Source organism: Aristolochia californica, unplaced genomic scaffold (genome assembly GCF_029961685.1).
Source record: "Aristolochia californica isolate CCGP_79_NKW_82.1479 unplaced genomic scaffold, dmAriCali1.0.hap1 SCAF_8, whole genome shotgun sequence".
In the NCBI taxonomy this organism is placed as follows: Eukaryota; Viridiplantae; Streptophyta; class Magnoliopsida; order Piperales; family Aristolochiaceae; genus Aristolochia; species Aristolochia californica.
Window position 1 is genome coordinate 40,598,174 of NW_027182279.1, and position 25,614 is coordinate 40,623,787.

Sequence of the window (25,614 nt, forward strand, 5' to 3'; positions counted from 1 at the left end):
AGGTGAACTATCAAAAAGTTACGTATAAGATGTTTTTCATTGAAAGTTGAAATACTAGAAAATATAAATATTTGGGATATGTGCTATCTTGGCCCAATCTCTTCCATTTATACTTTCACAACTTTCCTTCGACAAGGGCGAATCAATGATATAAAGTGACTTCAAAGACTTGGGCAACCCACACCTTGGTAGGGATGATATTTTATGACATTTGTTCAACCTCAACATTTCAAGAGACCAGAGTTTCCCCAATTCCTCAGGTAGAGATGCTAGTTTCCAACAACCCACCAGGTCCAAATTCTGGATGGAGTGTAGATTCAACAACCAACTTGGTAGATAAGTGCCTTGATAATTCTGCAAATATAATGTTTTCAAGTTGATGTGAGGTTGGAGGTTTTCAAGCACGTCTTCATCTATGGAACCATCTCGTGCCTCCTCCCATGTCCAATCTAATTTCAACCTCCTAAGTTGTTTATTATTCAAACCAGCTTCCTTGGCCTCTTCCCCGTCAACTACATTTTCAAGCCCTTCAATGACAAGTATACCTTTCAAACTGTTCAATCCCTTGAGTTCTACTATTTTCGTCCCAGCCTCCTTCCCCACAATGAACAGAGTTAATTCTCTTAAATTTGTAAGTTTTCCAATATGAGTGGGCATACAAGTCAACATAATACAATCGAATAAATTGAGGTACCTTAGGTTCTTGAGGGTGGTTGTGTTATTAGGCATCTTCTTCAACTTAAGACAATATGCTAGGCATAATGTTTGGAGATACGAAAGACTGCAAATTGAATCTGGCAATTCTTCAATTCTACTAAATGAAAGATCAAGGTACCGTAATAGCGGGAAACAACCAATAACATTAGGCCACCTATATATTATGTCAGTTCTCAACGACATTATGTGCAAAAATTTGAGTTCTTCTATGGTATCAATCAAGTTAAACTCAACGGAATTATCATCAACACCAAATATATCATGCAGAGTCGACGGAATTGAGGCTACAAAGGTACGCAGGCGCCTCAAACTTTTTATATCATCAAAGCTTACTTTTTCTTCATTCCCACTCAAAATCAAAGATGCATGACGAGCTCTTTGAGGGATATTGTTCTTTTTAGGAATTAGATCCAACTCGCCATCATGCAATCTGACACACTCTTCTTTTGCCAATGATTCTGCCAAGTCATGGACTAGATCATGCATGGTGAATATATTTTTGCGATAAAGATCACGAGAAAAGAAGGAAATCATCAGTAAATCATTAAAGTATGCATCCCCTATAACTTCTTCTTCTCTCCATACATCTGGTTGTATGTACCCTAGTGCCATCCACATTCTAATTAAATCATCTTTATCAAAAATCCAATCTTTGGGAAATAGAGAACAAAATGCAAAGCATGGCTTCACCTTTGGTGGTAGGTGATGGTAGCTCAATCTGAGGGCAGGTAAAATACTATCCTCATTTTGAGGTAACTTCCAAAAGGAACTCTCAAGAATACCATTCCACTCACTTTCGTTTCTTGTAAATGAGAGAAGGCCACTTAGTGTATTTATAGCCAAAGGGACGCCTCCACATTTCTTCACTATCATTTTCCCAATGTCAACCAAGTTTGGATATCTCTCCTCATCGCCATTCACAAATGCCTTCCTCAAGAATATTTTGAGACAATCTTCAGGTGGTAAGCCTACCAAACGAAAAGGAGCAGATGTGCCCATAACTGACGAAACTTTTTCACTTCTGGTTGTAATTATTAGTTTGCTTCCTCGGTTTCCATGTATAAATGGTATGTGAAAATCATCCCAATATTTGAGAGCATCTTCCCATACATCATCTATCACAATCAAAAATCTCTTCCCATCAATCAAGTTCTTGAGATGAAGTTCCGGATGTGTTACTTCACATGGATTTCCAGTTATTGAGTCTACAATTTCCTTTGTAAGCCTCCTTCTCTCAAACCTATCGGATGCACTCACCCATCCTCTTATTTCAAAGTGTTGCTTTACCTCCTCATAATCATAAACAAATCGAGCTAAAGTGGTCTTGCCAAGCCCCCCTATACCCTGTATAGAAATTAGTGAGAAATGTTTTTCACTAATTGATTCATTTGACATCAACAGTTCTTTTATTAGTTTATCTTTCTCCTCTTCCCTCCCAATAACAGTAGTTTGATCTATCAAGGGGCCTGTATATGGCCCTTCTCTGGTTTGGATGGGTCTAGCCACACTCATATCCGATAGATGAAATTGGTTGCGTTCCTTTTCAATCTCATCTAGTCTCTTCCTTATATCTTGTATCCTTTTCCCTATTTCATGCCGAAATGCAACTTTCTTTAGAGAAAAACAAAGGCAAAGGTTATGTACCTCTTTTCTCTTTTTTGATTCAACAATATCCCCAGCTTGTTGTGCTTGTAGTGCTTCCAAATTGAAATCATCAACAACATTTTCTGCATCGTACAGTACATCTTTGAGTTTCCTGAGCCAATCTCTCATAGTATTAGATTCTAGTTGCTTCTCTTCAGCATCTGCCATCAAAGAATTGATGGCTGAAAGGGTGCTGGAAAGTCTCTGGAGTTCCTCTTCAACTCCCAAACTACTCTGATCTCTTGGACGAGTGCAGATCCAATGGAACCGATTACTCTGTCAAGGAGAGGTGACAAAATGATCTCAGCCATCGATGATGACCTTCCAAATAGAACCGATACTGGTAGCAAGAGGGACTCCTTACTCCGCCGTGGAAGGAGGGTTGGGAAACGGTGGTAGCATACCGTAACACTGCTTTTATAAATATGTTAGGGAAGGAATGGATTCTCTCTCTTATCTCCACCAAAGTTCTGTTTTTTGTGGACTATAAATGACATGGTTTGCTTTTGCAATTACTGTACCTTTCCTGGAAAAGATATGTGGATCAGAAATAAGAAATAACAGGTTTATTTCTATCACTATCCTCTTACCTACTACAGGAGCAGGATGAAATATTTGTTGTCACCTCACGGACCAGTTTTCTTTAAACACAAGATCGTATTCACATTGGAGATTTAACAAGTCTTCCTGTGTTTTTTGAAATGACAAGACACAAATTTTTTTAAAATTTATTAAAAAAAATCAGTGACTTATGGTGCTGGGAATTGGACGGCTTCTTCCCCCCATTTGTTTGATTCAATCCGTTTGTTTACCTATATCTTCTATATATTTATCTGTATTTACTTGGGCCAGTTTTCTTTAAACACAAGATTCTATTCACATGGGAAAAATCCTGTTTTTGTTTTTTTCTTTTGGAAATGACAAGACACAACATATGGAATTAAATTATATAATAAGCTAGGAAATTAATTCATAATTTCTTAAAATTTTAAAAAATCTTGTGTGTGGAAAACTGTTTGACCTGATGCTTTACTTTTTGCTTCTTATTTATGTTGAATAGTTACAGATAATGGATCCACCAACAAGCCAACAAGCTTGACATGGCCCTTCATTTCACCTCCCCCCTTTCATAGCAATCTTGTTATCAAGGATGACATTCTTGTTTTCTCACTACAACTAACAGTCAATCGTTTAAACTAGTTTTGCCCTGTATGCTGATATATATACTAACAATGGGAGCTGGAAAATGTGAACAACTTGAGCTGCCAGATACAGCAAAAACTAGAAGGATTGCAAATACTCTTGGTTGAAAAAAATTAAAAATATCAACGGTTGAAATTATGGTTTCAAATATATTATTTATAAAATAAAATTACCATGATATTAGATGCGTGGGGCCCACTTCTAGATGTTTTATCATTGAATGTTCAGTACAAGGAATAATGGCCAGTACATCCCCCTGTAGAGGTAGATTCATTGGGTGCATTGACTGGACACATCCTTTGCGCATAAGGAGATGTATCTCTCTTAAGGGGATGTATCTCTCCTTAGGGGATGTATCTCTTCTTAAAGGATATATCTCTCCTAAGGGGATGTATCCTTATGAATAGTCATTAATGTCACACCCTTTGGAAATCTATAAATTCCTTCATGGTCTTACAAGTGGTGTTAAGGCTATTTGCACACCCAGTCTGGCTGAACGGGAGCAAGCTTATCACTTGTAAATGAATTATCAAAGATTATCTTGTGCACTTCAAGTTCTATTTATATTCTTCAAAATGAAAGGTACGCTCTCTTTATTCTTCTTATTTCAATTCTATGATATATGTATGACTTTCATGATAAATGGAATTATAGAGGATTTAATATCTATTTCTATGATGTTTATTTTATTATTATTAGACATCAAGTCTAACAAATACAAGTGAATAATGCCTCTGCTGGTATCATAGAGATAGATTCTAATTTTCTATATTTTTTCCATATTTGTTTTGGAATTTTTTGGCTATTTATTTATGAATGGAAATAAGCCTAGTTTAGGCTTATTGGGTTCTGGCGTCGCAGGCGGGCCTGCTGTGTGCAGGCCTGCTGGTGCAGGTTTGCCAATGTGCAAGGCTTGTGCGGTCCGGGTTGGTAATGACCAAAAATCATGAACCAAAACGGGTTTTGCTAATATAATGAGCCAGAATGTGTTTTAAGGGTTTATTTTTACCCAAAATTGTATTTTGAATAGAATTTTCTTGTTATTTGGAATTTTCTTGTTATTTAGAAAAAATGAGGCCTTAGATTATTTCACAACCTTCAAATTGGAAGTAGAAAATGCCACAGGAAGGAAGATTAAAACATTGCACACCGACAGAGGTGGAGAGTATTGTTCGGAGTTATTCTCTGAATTTTGCAAGTCAAACGGGATTGTCCATATGTTTAGCATGCCTTATACACCTGAACATAATAGTATTGCTGAAAGGAGAAATCGAACCTTACTAGAGATAGTAAGATCTAAGATGGCACTTGCAAATTTGCTAATATCCTTTTGGGGCGAAGCATTATTGACAGCTACCTATATCTCAAATAGAGTACCTTCAAAGTCGGTTGAGAAAACACCTTAAGAGGTATGGTCAGGCAAAACTCCTAGTCTTAACCATTTTAAAGTATGGGGATGTGTTGCTCATGTTTTAAAACTTGATCCTAAGGACAAATTGAAGGCTAAGACTCGAAGATGTTTATTCGTTTGGTACTCTGAACATTCGAAAGGATAAATTTGATTGTGATGAAGATTTAGGTACGAAGTCTCACTTGGAAAAATGTGTTGAAATGTCTTCTTCTGAATCTCCTTCTAATATAGAGAATTCCACCCAAACAGATATTCGATGAGGGACTAGAGAAAGAAAACCTAGTCAACTCCTATCATCTTCAGATTTTTATACCTATACTGGAGAAACTTATGAAAGAACAAGTTTGAATAAAGATGTTATTGATCCTGTCACTTATTAGGAAACACTCCTTGATGTGGATTCCGACAAGTGAAAGTCGGCAATGGAAGAAGAGATGGACTCTATGTATAAAAATGAAGTTTGGAAACTTGTTGATCCTCCTACATCGGTTAAGCCCATTAAATGCAAGTGGATTTTTACAAGGAAGAGAAATGTTGAAGGTAAAGTTGAAAGATTCAAAGCTCGTCTTGTTGCCAAGGGTTTTACTCAACAATACGGGATTGATTATGATGAAACATTTTCTCCTGTTGCAAGAATACAGTCTATTTGAGCTCTCTTGGCATTGGTTGCATATTATGACTATGAGTTGTTCCAAATGGATGTTAAAACCGCTTTTCTAAATGGAAATTTGGATGAGAAAATTTATATGGAACAACCACGTGGATTTGTTAGACCTGGAACTGAAGCAAAAGTGTGTAAGTTGGACAAGTCTATTTACGGTTTGAAACAAGCCTCAAGATTATGGAATATCAAGTTCAATGAAGCAATTACAACGTATGGTTTTACTCAGAATCTAGAAAATCACTGTGTTTATATAAAAACATTGGGAGATCGCATTGCTTTTCTTACTTTAAACGTAAATGATATTTTATTAGTCGGGAATGATATTCAGTTACTCCAAGGTATAAAGACATGGTTGTTTCAAACATTTGATATGAAAGACCTTGGGGAAGCTTCTTATATTCTTGGCATTAAAATTCTACGGGATAGATCTTTGCGAAAATTGAGTTTCTCTCAAGAGAAGTATATCAACACTCTTCTGGATCGATTTCACATGTCTAACTGTATACAAGGTAAAATACTTTATGATAGCACTAAAAAGATGAGCTAGGTGGATTGTCCTTCTCGCCTCAAAGATAAGTTGGATGAATCTAAGTATCCATATGCTTCTGCTGTGGGGAGTTTTATGTATGCTCTTATATGTACAAGACTTGATCTTGCTTATGCTGTTGGGATTCTTAGCCCATTTCAGGCTAATCCAGGTTTTACTCACTGGGATGGGGTAAAATGGGTAATGCGCTATCTAAAACAAACAAAGTCATATGCTTTGACTTATCAAGCGGACAAGTTGGAATTGGTTAGTTATTCCGACTCAGATTATCAAGGATGTATTAATACCCGAAAGTCTACTTCTGGTTTTATCTCTATGTTTGGCGGAGGTGCCATTTCTTGGAAAAGCAAGAAGCAAGACTGTGTCGTGCAATCAACCATGGAGGTAGAATATGTGGCTATGAACTTAACTACAAAGGAGGTTGTCTATCTTCACAAATTCTTACGAAGTCTTCTAGTGGTAGACTGTGTGGAGCGACCTATTCCTCTCTTTTGTGATAATGCATCTGCTATTACTATCACAAAAGATCCAAAGTATCATTCCAAGGCTAAACATATCGAAGGAAAATACCACTACATACGAGACATGCTGAGGAAGGAGGAAGTTGTTATTTATAAGATATCTTCTCCAGATAACTTAACTGATCCACTAACCAAGTGTCTTCCCGTGACCAGTTTCACTTTCCATGTGGGGAACATGGGTTTGATTTGTTTATAATTGATGAGACCAAGTGGGAGAACATTGTTTTGTATGCATTGTGGTCTCAATGATTTGTAATATTATGTATGTCATGACATTGTAATTTATATTCCATGGAATGATTTTAAAGGAATGCATATGCTTTTGTGTGATAATATGAGTACTCAGTGTATGCCTTGAGATTCAGCTTCCCTATTAGGTATGCACTTGTACGTGTATATGTGAGGGTCTCAATAGGGAATGACGGTTGAGTCTCTAAATTGTCGGGGCCAATGGGACTGCATAGGCATAATTTCCTTTACGGCTAATATTCATGCGGGTATAGAGCTTTACCCTGAGCTCCTCAGGTACTGAGTATGCTATGGACGGTGAGATGCCTTGATGTCCAACTTTTTTATTAGGTATATACTTGTATGTATATACGGAAGGGTCTCAATAGGAAGGTAGGGTTGGATGTCTAAATTATTTAGGCCTATGGTACTAATTAGGCACAATTACCTTAGTGGCTAATACTCGAACTGGTACCGAGCTTTACCTTGAGTTCAGGTCCGAGTATGCTATGAATGGAGACCGTTGAACTGACAAATTTGACAAGTATGGATTTGGTTTATTCCCCAGCCTTGGATATCTAAGATATATATTGTGTAGACCCGGGTTAACTACACATGTATATTAAAATGTTTAAGGTAATGTCTATGGTCATGGTATGGTTTTAAAATGTTTAAAGTAATGCCCTGGACATTTTTTATTTGGGCATAAGGAGATGTATCTCTCTTGAGGGGATGTATCTCTCCTTATGGGATATATCTCTCCTTAGAGGATGTATCTCTCCTAAGGGGATGTATCCTTATGAATAGTCATTAGTGCCACACCCTTTCGAAATCTATAAATTCCTCCATGATCTTACAAGTGAGGCTAAGGCTATTTGCACACCCATTTTGGCTGAACGGGAGCAAGCTTATCACTTGTAAACGAATTATCAAAGGTTATCTTGTGCACTTCAAGTTCTATTTATATTCTACAAGATGAAAGGTATGCTCTCTTTATTCTTCTTATTTCAATTATATGATATATGTATGATTTTCATGATAAATGGAATTATAGAGGATTTAATATCTATTTCTATGATGTTTATTTTATTATTATTAGATATCAAGTCTAACAATTTGTTCAAACTCAAAGCTTCAAGAGACCCAAGTTTCCCCAAATCCTCTGGCAAGGATGCTAGCTTCGGACAAAACTTCAAATGTAATTGCTTAAGAGAGGGTAAATTCCACAACCAACTTGGTAGATAAGTGCCCTGATAATTATTCAAAATTAATGTTTCCAAGTTGATGTGAGGTTGGAGATTAGAGGTCTTCAAACACGTCTTCATCTATGGATCCATCTCGTGCCTCCTCCTGCGTCCAATCTAATTTCAACCTCCTAAATTGTTTATTATTCAAACCAACTTCCTTGTCCTCTTCCCCATCAACTACATTTTCAAACTCTTTAATGGTAAATGTACAGTTCAAACTGTTCAACCTTTTGAGTTATACCTAAGAAGCATTTCAACCTTAGTGGATAAAAATTTCCTAAGCTCTTTGACATCCACCCGTTTGTTTACCTGTATCTTTATCTGTATTTATTTTTATCACTATCCTCTTACCTAAGAAAAAATATCTTTTGTCACCTCACATAAAGAGAGAAGCGGTCCAGTTTTCTTTAAACACAAAATCCTATTCACATAGGAAAAATCCTGTTTTTATTTTTTTGGACAAGACATAACAAGGCTTGCTTTTCTTTAGGAAATGACAAGACACAAGATATGGAATTAAATTATATATAATAAGTTAGGAAATTAATTCAAATTTTTTTAAAATCAAGAAAAAAATCCTGATTTATAATTTATTAAATTAAGAAATTTAAAATCATTAATTAAGTATTCGAATTGTTTTGATTCACTACCATTTCTTTCTTTCTCTTCCATATATTAGGATCTTAGGGTTGAACCATATAATTTTTTTTTACAATAAATTATTTCTCAAATCTATTTTGTTGTTTTTCATTCAAATTAATTTATAAATTAGATAGATCGTTTTAGTACAAGAATTTTGCCTCTTATTTTGATAACATTCATTGAAAAATAGTTTAGAATTTAATAATTTCACTAACTAAATAATGTGCCTTTGAATCATTTCTTCTATGCAATATCGTGATTTTATGTTTAAATTGAAACATTTATTTGAAAGAGGAATCGAATCTAGACTTTATTTTATTAAATTATTTTTAAAATTTTATTAAAAAAATTCAGAGACTTATTTCTTGTTTCAAATTCTTTTAAAAAAAACATTGTGGCTCAAATAAGTTGCTTACTTAAAGTGACAACTATTTGAGTTAATTAATTGGTTATTATTATGATTTTATATTTTCTTATTTATTTTAAATGATTCACAAAAACCTATTACAGCCTTGGTTTTTCAACTATTCACCGGATCACGTTTGTTTTTTTGCCCTTTCTCGTTGTCTTTTCCACAGTGACATTTGATACGACCAAAAAGCAAAAACAGATATAACATCACATGTTTTTGTTTCTATAGTATGAACACAATTAACTAAAACACAAATACAAACTAGAAAATCTTTTAAATATGATACAGACACAACAAGAAGAAGATACATGAGGTTCACATTAGAGAGAAGCCTTAACCAATCATGAGTATTTGGTCATCTACTATATGTGGTGTGAGTAGACGATAAATTGATCCAAATGCACCATTCATTATTACATACCCTGAAAATTAAAATAAAAACAAGAAAAATGTTATACTTCTAATGAAATCAAACAATATAAAAGCTAAAAAAAATTGTGTAATCAATTTTAACAATTTTCTAAAAAAATTTGTTACAAAGGTCTACTCATTATGAACGAGATAAAAATAAATAAATAAAAAACAAAAAAGAAAGAAAGAGGAGTTCTCACCTTACAATGTTAGCATGTAACAAATAAGCTAAATTTCCAAGGGGAGAGAACTTGCAATTTCATACCTTTATATTGACACCTTTGTTAGGAGTTTCTTTCAACCGTGTAAGAATCCATTAAACTGAAAATTCTGAAATGGTTTAGAATTATTTAGCTTCTTAGTAGTATATGTAGGTGAAAGTAACTCTATATATCAATGTAGAGAAAAGACTATAAAAAAGTTACCTCTCAAATGTTTTTCATTGAAAGATGAAATGCTAGGGAATATGAATATGTGGGATATGTGCTATCTTGTCCCAATCACTTCCATTTATTCTTTCGCAACTTTTCTTCAACAAGGGCGAATTAATGATAGTAAGTGATTTCAAAGATTTGGGCAGCCCACACCTTGGTAGAGATGATATTTTAGGACAATTCCTCAACGACAACCTTCTAAGAGACCCGAGTTTCTCCAAATCCTCAGGCAAAGATGCTAGTTTCCAACAACTTGATAGTTGCATCTCCTGGAGGGAGGGTAGATTTGACAACCAACTTGGTAGAGAAGTGCCAACATAACGTATCAAGCATAATGCTTCTAAGTTGATGTGAGGGTGGAGGTTTTCAAGCACGTCTTCATCTATGGATCCATCTTGTGGGTCACCCCATGCCCACTCTAAGCTCAATTTCCTAAGTTGTTTATTCTTCAAACCAGCTTCCTTGGCCTCTTCCCCATCAACTACATTTTCAAGCCCTTCAATGTCCAGTACACCTTTCAAACTGTTCAATCCTTTGAGTTCCACAATTTTCTTTCTAGCCTTCTTCCCCACAATGAACCGAGTTAATTCTCTTAAATTTGTAAGTTTTCCAATATGACTAGGCATAGAAGTCAACCTAGTACAAGCGGATATATTGAGGTACCTTAGGTTCTTGAGGGTGACTGTGTTATTAGGCAACTTCTTCAATTTGTAACAACCTCTCAGGTTTAATGTTTGGAGATATGAAAGATTACAAAATGAATCTGGTAATTCCTCAATTTGAGTGTGTGAAAGATCAAGGTACCGTAATAGCGGGAAACAACCAATAACATTAGGCACCCTATTTATCATGCCTCTTCTCAACCGCATTATGTGCAAAAATTTGAGTTCTTCTATGGTATCAATCAAGTTAAACTCAACGGAATTATTGTCAACACTCGATATATTAGTTAGGGCTACAAAGGTACGCAGGCGCCTCAAACTTTTTATATCATCAAAGCTTGCTTGTTCTGCATTCCCACTCAAAATCAAAGATGCATGACGACCTCTTTGAGGGATATTGTTCTTTTCAGGAATTAGATCCAACTTGCCGTCATGCAATCTGATACACTCTTCTTTTCCCAATGATTCTGCCAAGTCATGGACTAGATCATGCATGGTGTATTCATTTTCATAATAAGGATTATCAGAAAAGAAAGACCTCATATGTAAATCATTGAAGTATTCATCCCCTACTTCTTCTTCTCTCCTTCCATCTGGTTGTATATACCCTAATGCTATCCACATTCTGATTAATTCATCCTTATCAAATCTCCAATCTTTTGGAAATAAAGAACAAAATGCAAAACATGGCTTCACCTTTGGAGGCAGATGATAGTAGCTCAATCTGAGGGCAGGTAAAATACTATCCTCATTTTGAGGCAACTTCCAAAAGGAACTCTTAAGAACACCATTCCAATCACTTTCCTTTCTTGTAGATTTGAGAAGGCCGCCTAGAGTATTTATAGCCAAAGGGACCCCTCCACATTTCTTCACTATATCTTTCCCAATTTTGACCAAGTTTGGATATCTCTCTTCATGGTCATTCACACATGCCTTCCTCAAGAATAATTTGAGACAATCTTCATATGGTAAGTTTGCCAAACGAAAAGAAGCATATGTGCCCATAACTGAAGAAACGTTTTCACTCCTGGTTGTAACTATTAGTTTGCTTCCTTGATTTTCATGTATAAATGGTATGTAAAAATCATCCCAATATTTGAGAGCATCTTCCCATACATCATCTATCACAATCAAAAATCTCTTCCCATCAATCAAGTTCTTGAGAAGAACTTCCGGTTGTGTTACTTCACATGGATTTCCAGTTATTGACTCTACAATTTCTTTTGTAACCCTCCTTCTCTCAAACTTGTCAGATGCACACACCCATCCTCTTACTTCAAAGTGTTTCTTTACCTCCTCATTATCATAAACAAGTCGAGCTAAAGTAGTCTTGCCAAGCCCCCCTAAACCCTGTATAGGAATTACTGAGAAATGTTTTCCACTATTCGATTCGTTTGATCCCAGTAGTTCTTTTATTAGTTTATCTTTCTCCTCTTCCCTCCCTATAACAGTAGATGGATCTATCAAGGGGCTTGTATCTGGCCCTTCTCTGATTTGGATGGGTCTAGCCACACTCATCTCTAAGAGATGTACCTGGGTGTATTCCTTTGCAATGTCATCTAGTCTCTTCCATATACCTTGTATCCTATTCCCTATTTCACGCCGAAATGCAACTTTCTTTAAAGAAAAACAAAAGCAAAGATTATGTACCTCTTTTCTTATTTTTGATTCAACAACATCCCCAACTTGCTTTGCTTGTAGTGCTTTCAAATTGAAATCATCAATAACATTTTCGGCATCGTACACTGCGTCTTTGAGCTTCCTGAGCCAATCTGTTATATTAGATTCCTGTTGCCTCTCTTCAGTATATGCCATCAAAGAATTGATGTGTGAAAGCATGCTGGAAAGTCGTTGGAGTTCCTCTTCAACTCCCCAAACTAGTTTGATTTCTTCGCCGAGTGCAGATCCTAAGGAACCGATTACTCTCTCAAGGAGAGGTGACAAAACTATCTCAGCCATCAATGACCTTCCAAATAGAACCGATAATGGTAGCAAGAGGGACTCCTTACTCCGTGGAAGAGGGTTGGGAAACGGTGGTGGTCACATAGTGTAACACTACTGCTTTTATAAATAAGGTAACACTGTCTGTATTTATTTCTATCCCTATCCACTTACCTACTGCAACAATGATGAAATATTTGTTGTCACCTCACGTTTTCGTATTCACAAGGGAAAAATCATGTTTTTTTCTTTTAGACAAGAAATTATTTGATTTTGAGAGTGTACCTTTCTGGCATATGAAAATGGAAACGACAGGTTTTACTTTTCTGCTTCCAATTATTCTACCCATCGTGCCAGCCCAGCCACCCATTAGTAGTTCGTCTCCGTCTCGCATTCCCCCCTCTACTGTCACTTTTACTGTCCCTTGACGACCCTGATGCCGTCGCCACCCGCCGCCGCCGTCCTCTGATCTCGACAAGAAGACACCGAAAAAACTACTGTTCAAACAAAACAACCACAAAAAAACGTAAAAGCAACCAATAGATATGGCGAACGAGTAAACTAAAACGAGAGTTCGGAACCACAAAAATAGTTGGAGTTAGGAGAGGAGATTTCTTCACGGAAGTTTAGCTCGACCCGGTGCGAAGAGTTACGTAAGGAAGGATTTTTCTTCCTATGTAGAGTACAGTGGCCAAGCAGTAGTGAGGTGGTTAGTCTTCGAAAAATCTGACGCGCCAACAAGGAGGGAGACGAATATCCATCAAATTAATGATATAGAATTTCAATTGTTGACTAAATTAAAAATTAGATCTACCTTATTTAAATAGATTTAGGTTTTCAGTTTTTACTTTATTGTAAAAGGTATATATTTGAAACAAAAAAAAATAACAAGAATTAAAGTTTCTAGGTCATAATATCTAAATTTCTCATCTAATTCAATCCCTACTTACTACCTTGATTATATTTTAGATAATTTGTTAAATGGTTTAGAAATTTTTCTTGGTTGCCTACAACGATTGCATCGAATTAAACCAGTTTAGGAGCGGCTCAAGTTCAACTTAGTTCGATTCAGTTTATCTGAATCTCAGATCAAGTTCATTTAAGTTAATAAGTCGAGCTCGACCGAGTCATGGTTCAGTTCAAAAATTCGCAAGCCAGCTCGTTAACTCAACGAGGGCTCGAGAGTCAAGAGCAGGAGGTGTTTCGTCTTCGTCTCAATTTCTCTAGAATCAGGAGGAATAGGCAAACTGCGTTCGACAACATTCTTCCTCTTCGATTTCTTTCTCCCCCCGTCTTCCGTCACAGATCCTTATCATTGACGAGCCCCTCCCGCAACTTTCTCTCCTTCTTCTCTGTCATCTAAAACCATTTTTCTTAAACTTTTTATCTATCTCGATGATTTGGTTTTCTAGTACTTGAATCAGAACGATCTGACTGAGTACAAATGGACAAAACTCGTTGTTTTCCAAATCAATGTTTTTGTGTTTGATTATTGAATAAAGTTTATTCATAATTATGGAACTTTTATGAATAATTTAATGTATAATATATAGATAATTTTATGCAGAGTTAATATACAGAGGTTATGCCTAATTTTATGTAAAATTTAAGCATAATTTTATATATATTTTTTTTGACATATATTTTATGTTAAGTTTTTAAAGTAGGTTGGAACTTGAACTCGATTAAAATGATTGGGCTTAAACTCGATTACAATTTTAGGCTCAAACTCGATTACAATTTTAGGCTCAAGGCTAGGCTCTTCTCGAGCTCGAATTCGAAATATTTAAATCAAGCTGGGCTCGAACATAGACAGATTCAAACTCGGCTTGGCTCGGCTCGATGTCACCCTTACTTGCATCTACAATTTTATTTTTGCAAGACATCTTTCATGGTATGAGAACAGATAGTCTAATTATGCCTATTTTTGTTTTGTAGTAAATTATTTCCCAAATCTCTATTGTTGTTTTTTATTCAAATTGATTTATAAAATAGATAGATCGTTTTAGTAATAGAATTTTGCCTCTTGTTTCGATAAAATTCATTGAAAAATAGTTTAAAATTTTGTAGTAAATTATTTCCCAAATCTCTATTGTTGTTTTTTATTCAAATTGATTTATAAACTAGATAGATCATTTTAGTAATAGAATTTTGCCTCTTGTTTCGATAAAATTCATTGAAAAATAGTTTAAAATTTTGTAATTTCACAAATGAAATAATGTGCTTTTGAATCATTTATTCAATGGAATATTATCATTTTATGTTTAAATTGAAGCATTTATTTTAAAGATGACTTGAATCCGTGCTTTATTTAATTAAATTATATTTTTATTTTTATTTAAAAATAATTCACAAATGAAATAATGTGCTTTTGAATCATTTCTTCTATGTAATATCCTGATTTTATATTTAAACTAAATCAATTATTTTAAAGAGGACTTAGAACCGAGTATTTACCCCCTTGTTTCACCAAAATCCATAAAAAAAAATATGTTGAATTTGATGTGTTTTCGTTCTCATTCAATTTTGCGTCAAGAGGAAGACAACAAGCCAATGTGGCTCGCCCTAATAGCCTGTTGGCTCACACATCTGATTTAAGAAACCAGATCTGGTGTAGGAGCTGAATGCAGAGTCGATATGTTGGTACTGGGTCCCTAATGCTCAATCACATGTTTATTTATTTTTATTTTTTATAAAGATATATTTATATTAAACAAAGAAATTTACAAAGGAAGAAGGAGCAGCTCCCTCACAACCAGAGATTGCAAGGACGCTCCCTCCTTGGTTGGCACATCTGCAGCCGAATTGGCGGATATCTGAATGTGGGACCATATACAAGTGTAAAGTGAGGTAATATCTAAAATTTTCCGAAAGGTAACACAATGGCGCCACGGAGGAGGGGTGCACACCATCCAATGACCACCTTTGAATCTCCTTCAATTCAATCACATGTCTATTTGACAGTGGAGTTCAATTCTAATTCTAGTATCAAGCGTGCAATCCGATAATATACCGCATCCACCTATAGTATTTGCAACATGTTCTGCCTCTTAGATCTAGCAATTATATATTCTATTTATCAATTTGAACTTTTGTTTATTTTATTTGAATTATGTTCTATACAGATAATTATTATATTTTTCATGTTTTCTTATTATGTTTAGATGGATTACTCTAATTCTTCCATTTTTATTTCATTCGAATATTTCTTTGTTTTTATTTATATTTTTCGTTCAGTTCTCTTGTTGTTATTGTAATTCTATGTTTTGATTATTAATTTAAGATTTTATTAAATTTTAAATTATATTTATATTTTTAATTAATTTCCTTTGAATTACTCTCTTTTCCATTTTCCTATTATTAATTCTACTATTTATATATTATTTATTAATTTATAAATGATTATCTTTCATTTTATTTCTTTGTATTATAGTAAATATTTATGTTCAGTTTTAATTTTATTTTTTATCCTTTATTTTTTTATCTCTGGAGTTTCTCTTCAACTCCCCAAACTTCCCTGATCTTTTCGCCGAGTGGAAATCCAATGGACTCGATTACTCTGTTAATGAGAGGTGACAAAACTATCTCAGCGATCTCAGCGATCAATGACCTTCGAGACTGGTAGCAAGAGGGACTCCTTCCTCCGGGGAAGGAAGGTTGGGAAACGGTGGTAGCGTTAAGAGGTTTGAGGTTGCAATTATCGTACTTTTCTGACCCAACCTCGTAGCTGCACACCATGAAGGGAATTTATTGTACGTTTCTGACTGAAACTCGTAGCTGCACACCATGAAGAGAATTTATTGTACTTTTCTGACTCAAACTCGTAGCTGCTGCACACCGTGAAGAGCAAGAATGGATGGGAATTGGATGTCTTTCTTCCCGTGTCCCCATCAGCCACACGGTTCGATTCAGTTTATCTGAATCTCAGATTAGGCTCATTTAAGTTAATAAATCAAACTCGATCGAATCATAATTCAATTTAAAAACTCGCGAGTTAACTCGTTAACTCAACGAGGGCCCGAAATTCTGGGAGCAGGAGGTGTTTCGTTAACTTCTCGAGAATCTGGAAGAATAGGCCTTCCCGCTATTTTTTATGCCATCCCTTCAATCAAGTTCTTGAGGTGATCTTCAGGCTGTATAACATGACTTCGATTTCCAGTTTATACTCTTCCCTCCCTTCCGCATCTGCCATTAAAGAACTGACGGCTGAAAGTGTGCTGGAAAGTCTTTCGAGTTCCTCTTCTACTCCCCAAATTACTCACATCTCTTTGGCGACTACAGATCCCAAGGAACTAATTACTTTCTCAAGGAGTGGTGACAAAACTATCTCAGCAATCACCCACCTTCCAAAAGGAACCGATGTTCGAAGCAACAGGAATTTCTTACTCAATGGAGGGATTCTCTCTTATCTCCCCACCAGAGTAAATAATTCTTTTTTTTTTCTTTTTTCTTTAGTAACCTTTCTTGTGAACCTTTCCTGCATATGGAAAAGATATGTGGATGAGAAAGAGAAGGGATGGGAATTGGACGTCGTCTTCCCCGTGTCCCCATCAGCCAATGCCAGCCACCCATTTGTTTGATTGAATCCGTTTGTTTATATATATATATATATATATATATATATATATTCTGTATCTTTATCTGTATTTATTTCTATCACTATCCTCCTACGTTACTACCCTACAGGAAGAAATATTTTTGTCACCTCACATAAGAGAAAAGCGGTCCAGTTTTCTTTAAACACTACAATTTCACTACTGTCAAATTAGACCGAAATCCAGAGGTTTGGTGCGGAAAACTGCTTTACTTTTTGCTTTACTTTTTTGCTTCTTATTTATGTTGAATAGTTACAGATAATGGATCCACCAACAAGCATGACATGGCCCTTCCATTTCACCTCCCCCCTTTCAGCAACCTTGTTTTCAAGGATGACATTCTTGTTTTCTCACTATAACTAACAGTCAAATCATTTAAACTAGTTTTGCCCTGTATGCTGATATATATCAGATTTTGAGCAAAGGGCTAAACTGGTTATGCTCCGGTATTGGGGCAAGCACAAACTACTCGTATCTGCCAAGTTCCTTTTCATTCCCCAAACTATAATCTTTTTGGCAAACACAGACCCCCCATAGTACTGATGACTTTCTCAAGGAGATATGATAAAACTATTTCACCCATCACTTACCTTTCAAACAGAACTACTGTTCGCAGCAACTAACAAGGGCTCCTTTGTGGAAGGGAAAATTGAAACAGAGGTTTTATATGCTCATGGAACAAATGAATTCTTTTTTTATCTTCAACACTTAAGCATAAGAGTAAGCGTCACTCTTTCGGCTTTATGAAGGTGAAAGGGAGAAAAACTTTTGGGAGATCCCAATTTTTTCTTTTTCTCTTCGGCTAAATTTCTCCGGTTCATGAATAATTGAGCATCAATGCGACAAAACCCAGTTCTATTGAAGCTTCTGATGTGACTAGTTCAGTTCAATCTCACTTCTCACTTGTTGAAATCTTGGCTATCTTTTGCAAAAACATAGCTCCAAATTAATGTAAAATCAGAAATTATCACAAGTAGCTTTTATTTAATCACTTTTTTTAATAATACCTTTTGATCTCATCCTCAGTCAAGGTATATCAACTTTGAAAAATACCAACAATGGGAGCTGGAAAATGTGAACAACTTGAGCTGCCACTAGCCTCGTACAGCAAAAACCAGGGGAAGGATTGCAAATACTCTTGGTTGAGAAAATTCCGACGTGAGAAGTGGGACAGCGAGTAAGAGAGAAGCCATAGCTTGACCCTGGATTCCGGCGTTTTTGCTTCGCCTCCGGAGTCCGGAGGCTAAAAAACATACAACGGATGGTTTAAGTGTACCTATTTTTGTTTTGCAGTAAATTATTTCTCAAATCTGTTTTTTTGTTTTTTATTCAAATTAATTTATGAATTAGATATATCGTTTTAGCCTCTAATTTTGATAGATTTCATTAAAAAATAGTTTAGAATTTCATAATTTCAGTAACAAAATAATGTGCTTTTTAATCATTTCTTCTATGCAATATCGTGATTTTTATGTTTCAAATGAAGCAGATCCTATTCACATGGAAAACATTTTTTTATTTTCTATTTTTTGTTCATAATTTTTTATTATTTGAATTTTATTTTCTATTTTATAAATTTTTATTTACATTTTTTTAAAATATTTTTTTAGTAATACTTCATATTTTGCAATTTTTACATAAACCATTTGGTAAGATTTTACTACGAGTGAATTAATGTCATAACATAAAAATAACATCACATTTCCTCTTTCTATAGTATGAACACAATTTTAACTAAAGCACAAATACAACCTAGAAAATCTTTTAAATATGATACATACACAACAAGAACAAGATACACGAGGTTCACATTAGAGAAAACCTCAAACCAATCATGAGCAGTTGGTCCTCTGCTATATGTGGTCGAGTAGACAAAAAAATGATCCAAATGCACCTTTCATTATTACATACCCTGAAAATTAAAATAAAAACATGAAAAATGTGATATTTCAAATAACATCAAATAATATAAAAGCTAAAAGAATTGTTTAATCAATTTTAACTATTTTCTAAAAGAATTTATTACAAGGGTCTACTCGAGATAGAAAAAAACAAAAAATAAAAAACAAGAAAGAAAGGAGGAGTTCTCACCTTGCTCGGTTAGCATGTAACAAATAAGCTAAATTTATGGGGGAAGAAAACTTGTAATTGCATACCTTTATATTGATACCTTTGTTAGGAGTTTCCTTCAACCGTGTAAGATTCCATTAAACTGAAAATTCTGAAATGGTTTAGTATTATTTAGCTTCACAGTAGTATATGTAAGTGAAAATAACTCTAGATATCAATGTAGAGAAAAGACTATCAAAAAGTTACCTCTCAAATGTTTTTCATTGAAAGTTGAAATGCTAGGGAATAACAATCTCTGGGATATGTGCAATCTTGCCCCAATCACTTCCAAATATTCTTTTGCAACTTTCCTTCAACAAGGGCGAATCATGGATAACAAATGACTCCAAAGACTTGGGCAACCCACACCTTGGTAGGGATGATATTTTAAGACATTTGATCAACCATAAACGTTCAAGAGACCCGAGTTTCATTAAATCCTCCGGCAAAGATGCTAGTTCACTACAACCATCCAGATACAACTCTTTGAGAGAAGATAGATTTGACAGCCAACTTGGTAGATAAGTTCCTTGATAATTATACAAATATAATGTTATCAAGTTGATGTGAGGTTCGAGGTTTTCCAACACGTCTTCATCTATGGATCCATCTCGTGCCTCCTCCCGTGTCCAAAATAAGCCCAACTCCGAAAGATGTTTATTCTTTAAACCAGCTTCCTTGGCCTCTTCCCCGTCAACTATATTTTCAAGCCCTTTAATGCTAAGATTACCTTTCAAACTGTTCAATCCTTTGAATTCTACTATTTTCGTCCCAGCTTCTTTCCCCACAATGAACCGAGTTAATTCTCTTAAATTTGTAAGATTTCCAATATGAGTAGGCATACAAGTCAACCTATCACAATGGGTGATAATGAGATACCTTAGGTTAGTGAGGGTGGCTGTGTTATTAGGCAACTTATTCAACTTGTGACAATTTGTCAAGTCTAATGTTTGGAGATATGAAATACTACAAATTAAATCTGGCAATTCTTCAATTTCACTGCCAGAAAGATCAAGGTAGCGTAATTGCGGGAAACAACCAATAACATTAAGCAACCCGAGTATCAAGCCGTCTCTCAACCCCATTATGTGCAAAAATTTGAGTTCTTTTATGGTATCAATACAGTTAAACTCAACTGTAATATTGCCAACATCAAACATATGAGTTAGGACTACAAAGGTACGCAGGCGCTTCAAACTTTTTATATCATCAAAACTTACTTTTTTTGTATTCGGACTCCAAATCAAAGATGCATGACGAGCTCTTTGAGGGATATTGTTCTTTCTAGGAATTAGATCCAACCGGTCGTCATGCAATCTAATGCACTCTTCTTTTGCCAATGATTCTGCCAAGTCATGGACTAAATCATGCATGGTGAAATGATTTTTGTCATAAGTGTAACGAGAAAAGAAAGAAATCATCAGTAAATCATTGAAGTATTCATCCCCTACAACTTCTTCTTCTCTCCACCCATCTTGTTGTATGTACCCTAGTGCCATCCACATTCTAATTAACTTATTCTTATCAAATGACCAATCTTTTGGAAATATAGAACAAAATGCAAAACATGGCTTCACCTTTGGTGGCAAGTGATGGTAGCTCAATTTGAGGGCAGGTAAAATACTATCCTCATTTTGAGGCAACTTCCAAAAGGAACTCTCAAGAACACCATCCCACTCATTTTCATTTCTTGTAAATGTGAGAAGACCACCTAGTGTATTTATAGCCAAAAGGACCCCTCCACATTTCTTCATTATCCTTTTTCCAATGTCAACCAAGTTTGGGTATCTCTCCTCATCGCCATTCACAAATGCCTTCCTCGAGAATAATTTGAAACAATCTTCGTCGGATAAGCCCACCAAAAGAAAGGGATCAGATGTGCCCATAACTAAAGCAACTTTTTCACTCCTGGTTGTAACTATTAGTTTACTTCCTTGATTTCCGCATATAAATGGTATGCAAAAATCATCCCAGCAATCGAGAGCATCTTCCCATACATCATCTATCACAATCAAAAATCTCTTCCCTTTAATCAAGTTCTGGAGGTGAACTTCAGGATGTGTTACTTCACATGGATTTCCATTTATTGAGTAAACAATTTCTTTTGTAACCCTCATAATCTCAAACCTGTCAGATGCACACACCCATCCTTTTACTTCAAAGTGTTGCTTTACCTTCTCGTTATTATAAACAAGTCGAGCAAAAGTGGTTTTGCCAAGCCCTCCTAAACCAACTATAGGAATAACTGAGAAATGTTTTTCACTAATTGATTCGTTTGACATCAGCAGTTCTTTTATTAGTTTATCTTTCTCCTTTTCCCTCCCTATAACAGTAGTTTGATCTATCAAGGGGCTTGTATATGGACCTTGTCTGACTTGGATGGGTCTAGCCACACTCATCTCCGAGAGATGAAACTGGGCACGTTCCTTTGCAATCTCATCTAGTCTCTTCGTTATATCTTGTATCATTTTCCCTATTTCACGCCGAAATGCAACTTTATTTTTAAAAGAAAGGAAATTGTTACATACCCTTTTTATCATGTTTGATTCAACATCATCCCCAGCTTGTTTTGCTTGTAGTGCTTGTAAATTGAAATCATCAACCACATCTTCGGCATCATACACTACTTCTTTGAGCTTCCCGAGCCAATCTCTCATAGTATTAGAGTGCAGTTGCTTCTCTTCAATGTCTGCCATTAAAGAATTGATGGCTGAAAGCGTGTTGGAAAGTCTCTGGAGTTTCTCTTCAACTCCCCAAACTATTTCGATCTCTTCGCCGAGTGCAGATCCAATGGACTCGATTACTCTGTCAAGGAGAGGTGACAAAACTATCTCAGCCATCAATGACCTTCCAAATAGAACCGATACTGGTATTAAGAGGGACTCCTTACTCCGCCGTGGAAGGAGGGTTGGGAAACGGTGGTAGCATACTGCTTTTATAAATACGCTGAGGGAAGGAATGGATTCTCTCACTTATCTCCACCAAAGATAAGATAATAATTGAGACTTTTCTTGAAGTGATAGGTTTTGCGTTTGAGGGTGCAATTATTGTACTTTTCTGACTCAAACTCGTAGCTGTACACCATGTAGAGCAACTATTGTACTTTTCTAATTGTACTTTTCTGACTCAAGCTCGTAGCTGCACCACCGTGCAGAGCAAGAACGGATGGGAATTGGACGTCTTTCTTCCCGTGTCCCCATCAGCCAATGCTAGCCACCTATATCTTTGATTTATATAATTTGTTTACATATATCTTACCTACTAGAGCAGCAAGATGAAATATTTGTTGTCCACCTCACATAAAAGAAAAGCGATCCAGCTGTTTGATTTTTGTTTTTGGTTCGTAAAGGCGGGCGAGCTGTCGGTTTTCTTTAATAAAAGATTCTATTCACATGACACAAGACACAAGATTTTTACGAGACTTAACAAAGTCTTGCTTTTCTATTGGAAATGACAAGACACAAGATTTTTGTAAATTTTATTAAAAAAAATCAATCACTTATAGTGATGGGAAGGCCTGTCAAATTAGACTGAACTCCATCATAGGTAATGGTTTACTTTTTTGCTTCTTAATTGTGTTGAATACTTACATGGATCCAGTTTCATTTCTACCTCTCCCCCAATTAAGAAGGAGAGAAACAAATGAGGAAGGTGATTGAGGCGGCTACCTCCTGTTAAATTAGACTGAAATCCAGAGGGTTTGGTGCGGAAAACTGCATGACCCGTTGCTTTACTGTTTGCTTCTTCTTTATGTTAAATAGTTACAGATAATGAAAAATGTGAACAAACTTGAGCTGCCGGATACAGCAAAAAACCAGAAAGATTGCAAACACTCTTGGCTGAGAAAAAAAAAACAAAGGCAATATAAACTAGCAGAACAAAGTTCATTATTATACCCAGCTTGTTTATGGACTCGAAGTGACAGGCTTTGGCTTTGATATTATATCGTGGGTAGGGGTGGCATCCAGCCGAGCCGAGCCCGAACCTGCCTATGTTCGAGTCGAGCTTGATTTAAATATTTCGAGCCGAGCTTCGAGCCGAGCCTCGTCTCGAGCCCAAAATTGTTATCGAGCTCGAGCCCAACGAGTTCGAGCCGAGCTTCGAGCCGAGCTCGAGCCTCAACATACATTTCAAACTTTTCAAAAAATATATATCGAATAAAATGTATATAAAATTATGCATACATTTTATATAAAATTGGACATGACCTCTACATAAAATTGGGCATAACTTATATATATAATATGTGTATAAGATTGGGCATAACCTCTACTTAAAATTGAGCATAATCTATATATATAATACTTGTATAAAATTCGGCATGACCTTTACTTAAAATTGGACATAATCAATATACATAATACCTACATAAACACTCCATAAAATTGTCTATACATTCCATAAACACTTCATGAAATTGTTTATACACTCCATAAAATAATCTAAACACTCCATACACTGCATAACATTATAAATAAACTCCATATAATAATCAAACACAACAAAATTAAATAAAATATCACTATCAATTTACAATCACCCAAATAAAAACTATAAATTCTTTAAATAAAATCATATTACTATTACATACTTACTAGAAAATTACAAGAAATATTTTAAATTTTTCTTAGGAAAATTAAATGGACCTCTTATTGCCTTTTCTAAGGAAATAAATAAAAATTAATAATTAATCTAATATATTATTATACTTATCGATAAAATTTTAATCACATAAAATGTCAAACACAAAATTACTATGAAAATTGCCTCATGCTCAAAGTATTATATCATCAACTGTCAAATACTTATTCAAAAATTTTCTATATGGTTTTCTAAGCCATCTTGGCAAGAAAATCTTACTTGAAAAATTATAGGATTTTTTAAAAAGAATTTATAATTAAAAAAATATTTTGAAAAAATACGAGGCACTAATGGTCCCTATATTTTTATTAAAATTTTTTTTTCAACATTTATTGAAAAAACTAGTCTCTGGAAACGTATTTCTACTAAAATATCTTTTCAATTTATTTAAGAGCCATGAGGAAGGGACAAAGAGTTTTTTTTTTCCTTGTTTATGATCTCGCACGTAGGGGTGGCTTTGATTAAATTATATATAAAATTATGCATACATTTTTAAAAAATATAATGATAGGGGAGGTTCAGGATTGAATTTCAATAATGGATTAAAATGCACCAATATTAATATTTTTTACTCCAATTGTTGTCTAGCTTGTTTTGTAATTTTTGAATTTGGCCATAATTTATTATGGCCTCCTTAGTGCCCCTAGATAAAAATTTATATTCTAGGAAAAACTAAAAATATTTTTCCTATGATACATATTCCCAAAAAAACCTTTAAATAAAATCTTATTACTATTAGTGACTTATTAGAAAATTACAAGAAATATTTTAAAATTTTCTTAGGAAAGTTAAATGGACCTTTTATTGTCTCTTATAGGGAAATAAATAAAAATTAATAATCAATCTAATATATTATTATACTTATCGATAAATTTTTAATTAAATAAAATATCAAACACAAAATTGCAATGAAAATTATTTCATGCTAAAAGTATTACAGCATCAACTGTTAAATACTTATTCAAAAAAAATTTATACAGTTTTCTACCCCATCTTGGTACAAAAAATCTTACTTTGAAAATTATATGATTTTTAATAAAAAATTTCAATTAGAAAAGTGTTTTAAAAAAAATGAGACACTAATAGTTTATAGAAAATTATTTCTATAAAATTTATTTTTAATTTTTTCCAGAGGAAAAAGTTTTTTTTTTATTTTATGATCCCGCACGTGCTAAATCGCACGTGCGAGATCATCTTCTCGCGAGGAAGGGGGAGATTATTTCTCCCCTGTTCTGGTTTTCCGCCGAGACGACCCCGAGGGAAGGGGCTTACGGCGCCAGGGAGGATTTATCGTCGGAGATGACGGCCACGACGGAGTCGGCGGCGACGGAATCGGCGGTGACGGAAACAGAGGCGACGGCGAGGAGAGGAAGAAATCGAACGGACGGACACAGAGGCGGCCGGCGAGCAGCTGCGACGGCGGTATAGACGTCGGAGAACAGCTATGACGGCGGTAGAGGCGGCAACAACAACCGATGGGAGGGGTCGGCGGTGACGAGGGGGGAGGAAAAATTTTTCCCCCCCTCGCTCTCCCTCCCGCTCCCGCTCCCCTGCTCGCTCGCGATCCCGTACCGATTCATGCCGA

The 25,614-nt window shown here is 35.3% G+C and overlaps 3 protein-coding genes and 1 long non-coding RNA gene across 4 annotated transcripts; all 4 read right to left on the minus strand.

The window, feature by feature from the left end:
• Nucleotides 1–29: 29 nt before the first annotated feature.
• LOC137939150 (putative disease resistance protein RGA1) lies at nt 30–2,722 on the minus strand. The gene has a single exon (XM_068784357.1). It carries the CDS (start codon nt 2,527–2,529, stop codon nt 55–57), a length of 2,475 nt encoding a protein of 824 aa, XP_068640458.1. The 5' UTR covers nt 2,530–2,722; the 3' UTR covers nt 30–54.
• A 6,816-nt stretch (nt 2,723–9,538) lies between these two features.
• Nucleotides 9,539–10,210, minus strand: LOC137939376 (uncharacterized). The gene is made up of 3 exons (XR_011109941.1): nt 10,073–10,210; nt 9,913–9,977; nt 9,539–9,658 (listed from the first exon to the last, which is right to left on the minus strand). It is a non-coding gene; the product is annotated as an uncharacterized lncRNA (long non-coding RNA).
• Nucleotides 10,211–10,252: 42 nt separating this feature from the next.
• LOC137938579 (disease resistance protein RGA2-like) lies at nt 10,253–12,763 on the minus strand. The gene is made up of 2 exons (XM_068783528.1): nt 10,321–12,763; nt 10,253–10,279 (listed from the first exon to the last, which is right to left on the minus strand). Exons 1-2 carry the CDS (start codon nt 12,700–12,702, stop codon nt 10,253–10,255), a joined length of 2,409 nt encoding a protein of 802 aa, XP_068639629.1. The 5' UTR covers nt 12,703–12,763.
• A 6,201-nt stretch (nt 12,764–18,964) lies between these two features.
• Nucleotides 18,965–22,299, minus strand: LOC137939375 (disease resistance protein RGA2-like). The gene is made up of 3 exons (XM_068784644.1): nt 19,596–22,299; nt 19,436–19,500; nt 18,965–19,191 (listed from the first exon to the last, which is right to left on the minus strand). Exon 1 carries the CDS (start codon nt 22,226–22,228, stop codon nt 19,628–19,630), a length of 2,601 nt encoding a protein of 866 aa, XP_068640745.1. The 5' UTR covers nt 22,229–22,299; the 3' UTR covers nt 18,965–19,191; nt 19,436–19,500; nt 19,596–19,627.
• Nucleotides 22,300–25,614: the final 3,315 nt, after the last annotated feature.

Coding starts and splice junctions, on each gene's coding strand:
- LOC137939150 (XM_068784357.1), bottom strand. CDS start 2,529: ATGGCAGATGCTGAAGAGAAGCAACTAGAATCTAATACTATGAGAGAT.
- LOC137938579 (XM_068783528.1), bottom strand. CDS start 12,702: ATGGCTGAGATAGTTTTGTCACCTCTCCTTGAGAGAGTAATCGGTTCC. Junction 10,280..10,320: donor TATCAAGTTGTTGGAAACTA/GCATCTTTGCCT, acceptor CGGGTCTCTTAG/AAGGTTGTCGTTGAGGAATT.
- LOC137939375 (XM_068784644.1), bottom strand. CDS start 22,228: ATGGCTGAGATAGTTTTGTCACCTCTCCTTGACAGAGTAATCGAGTCC.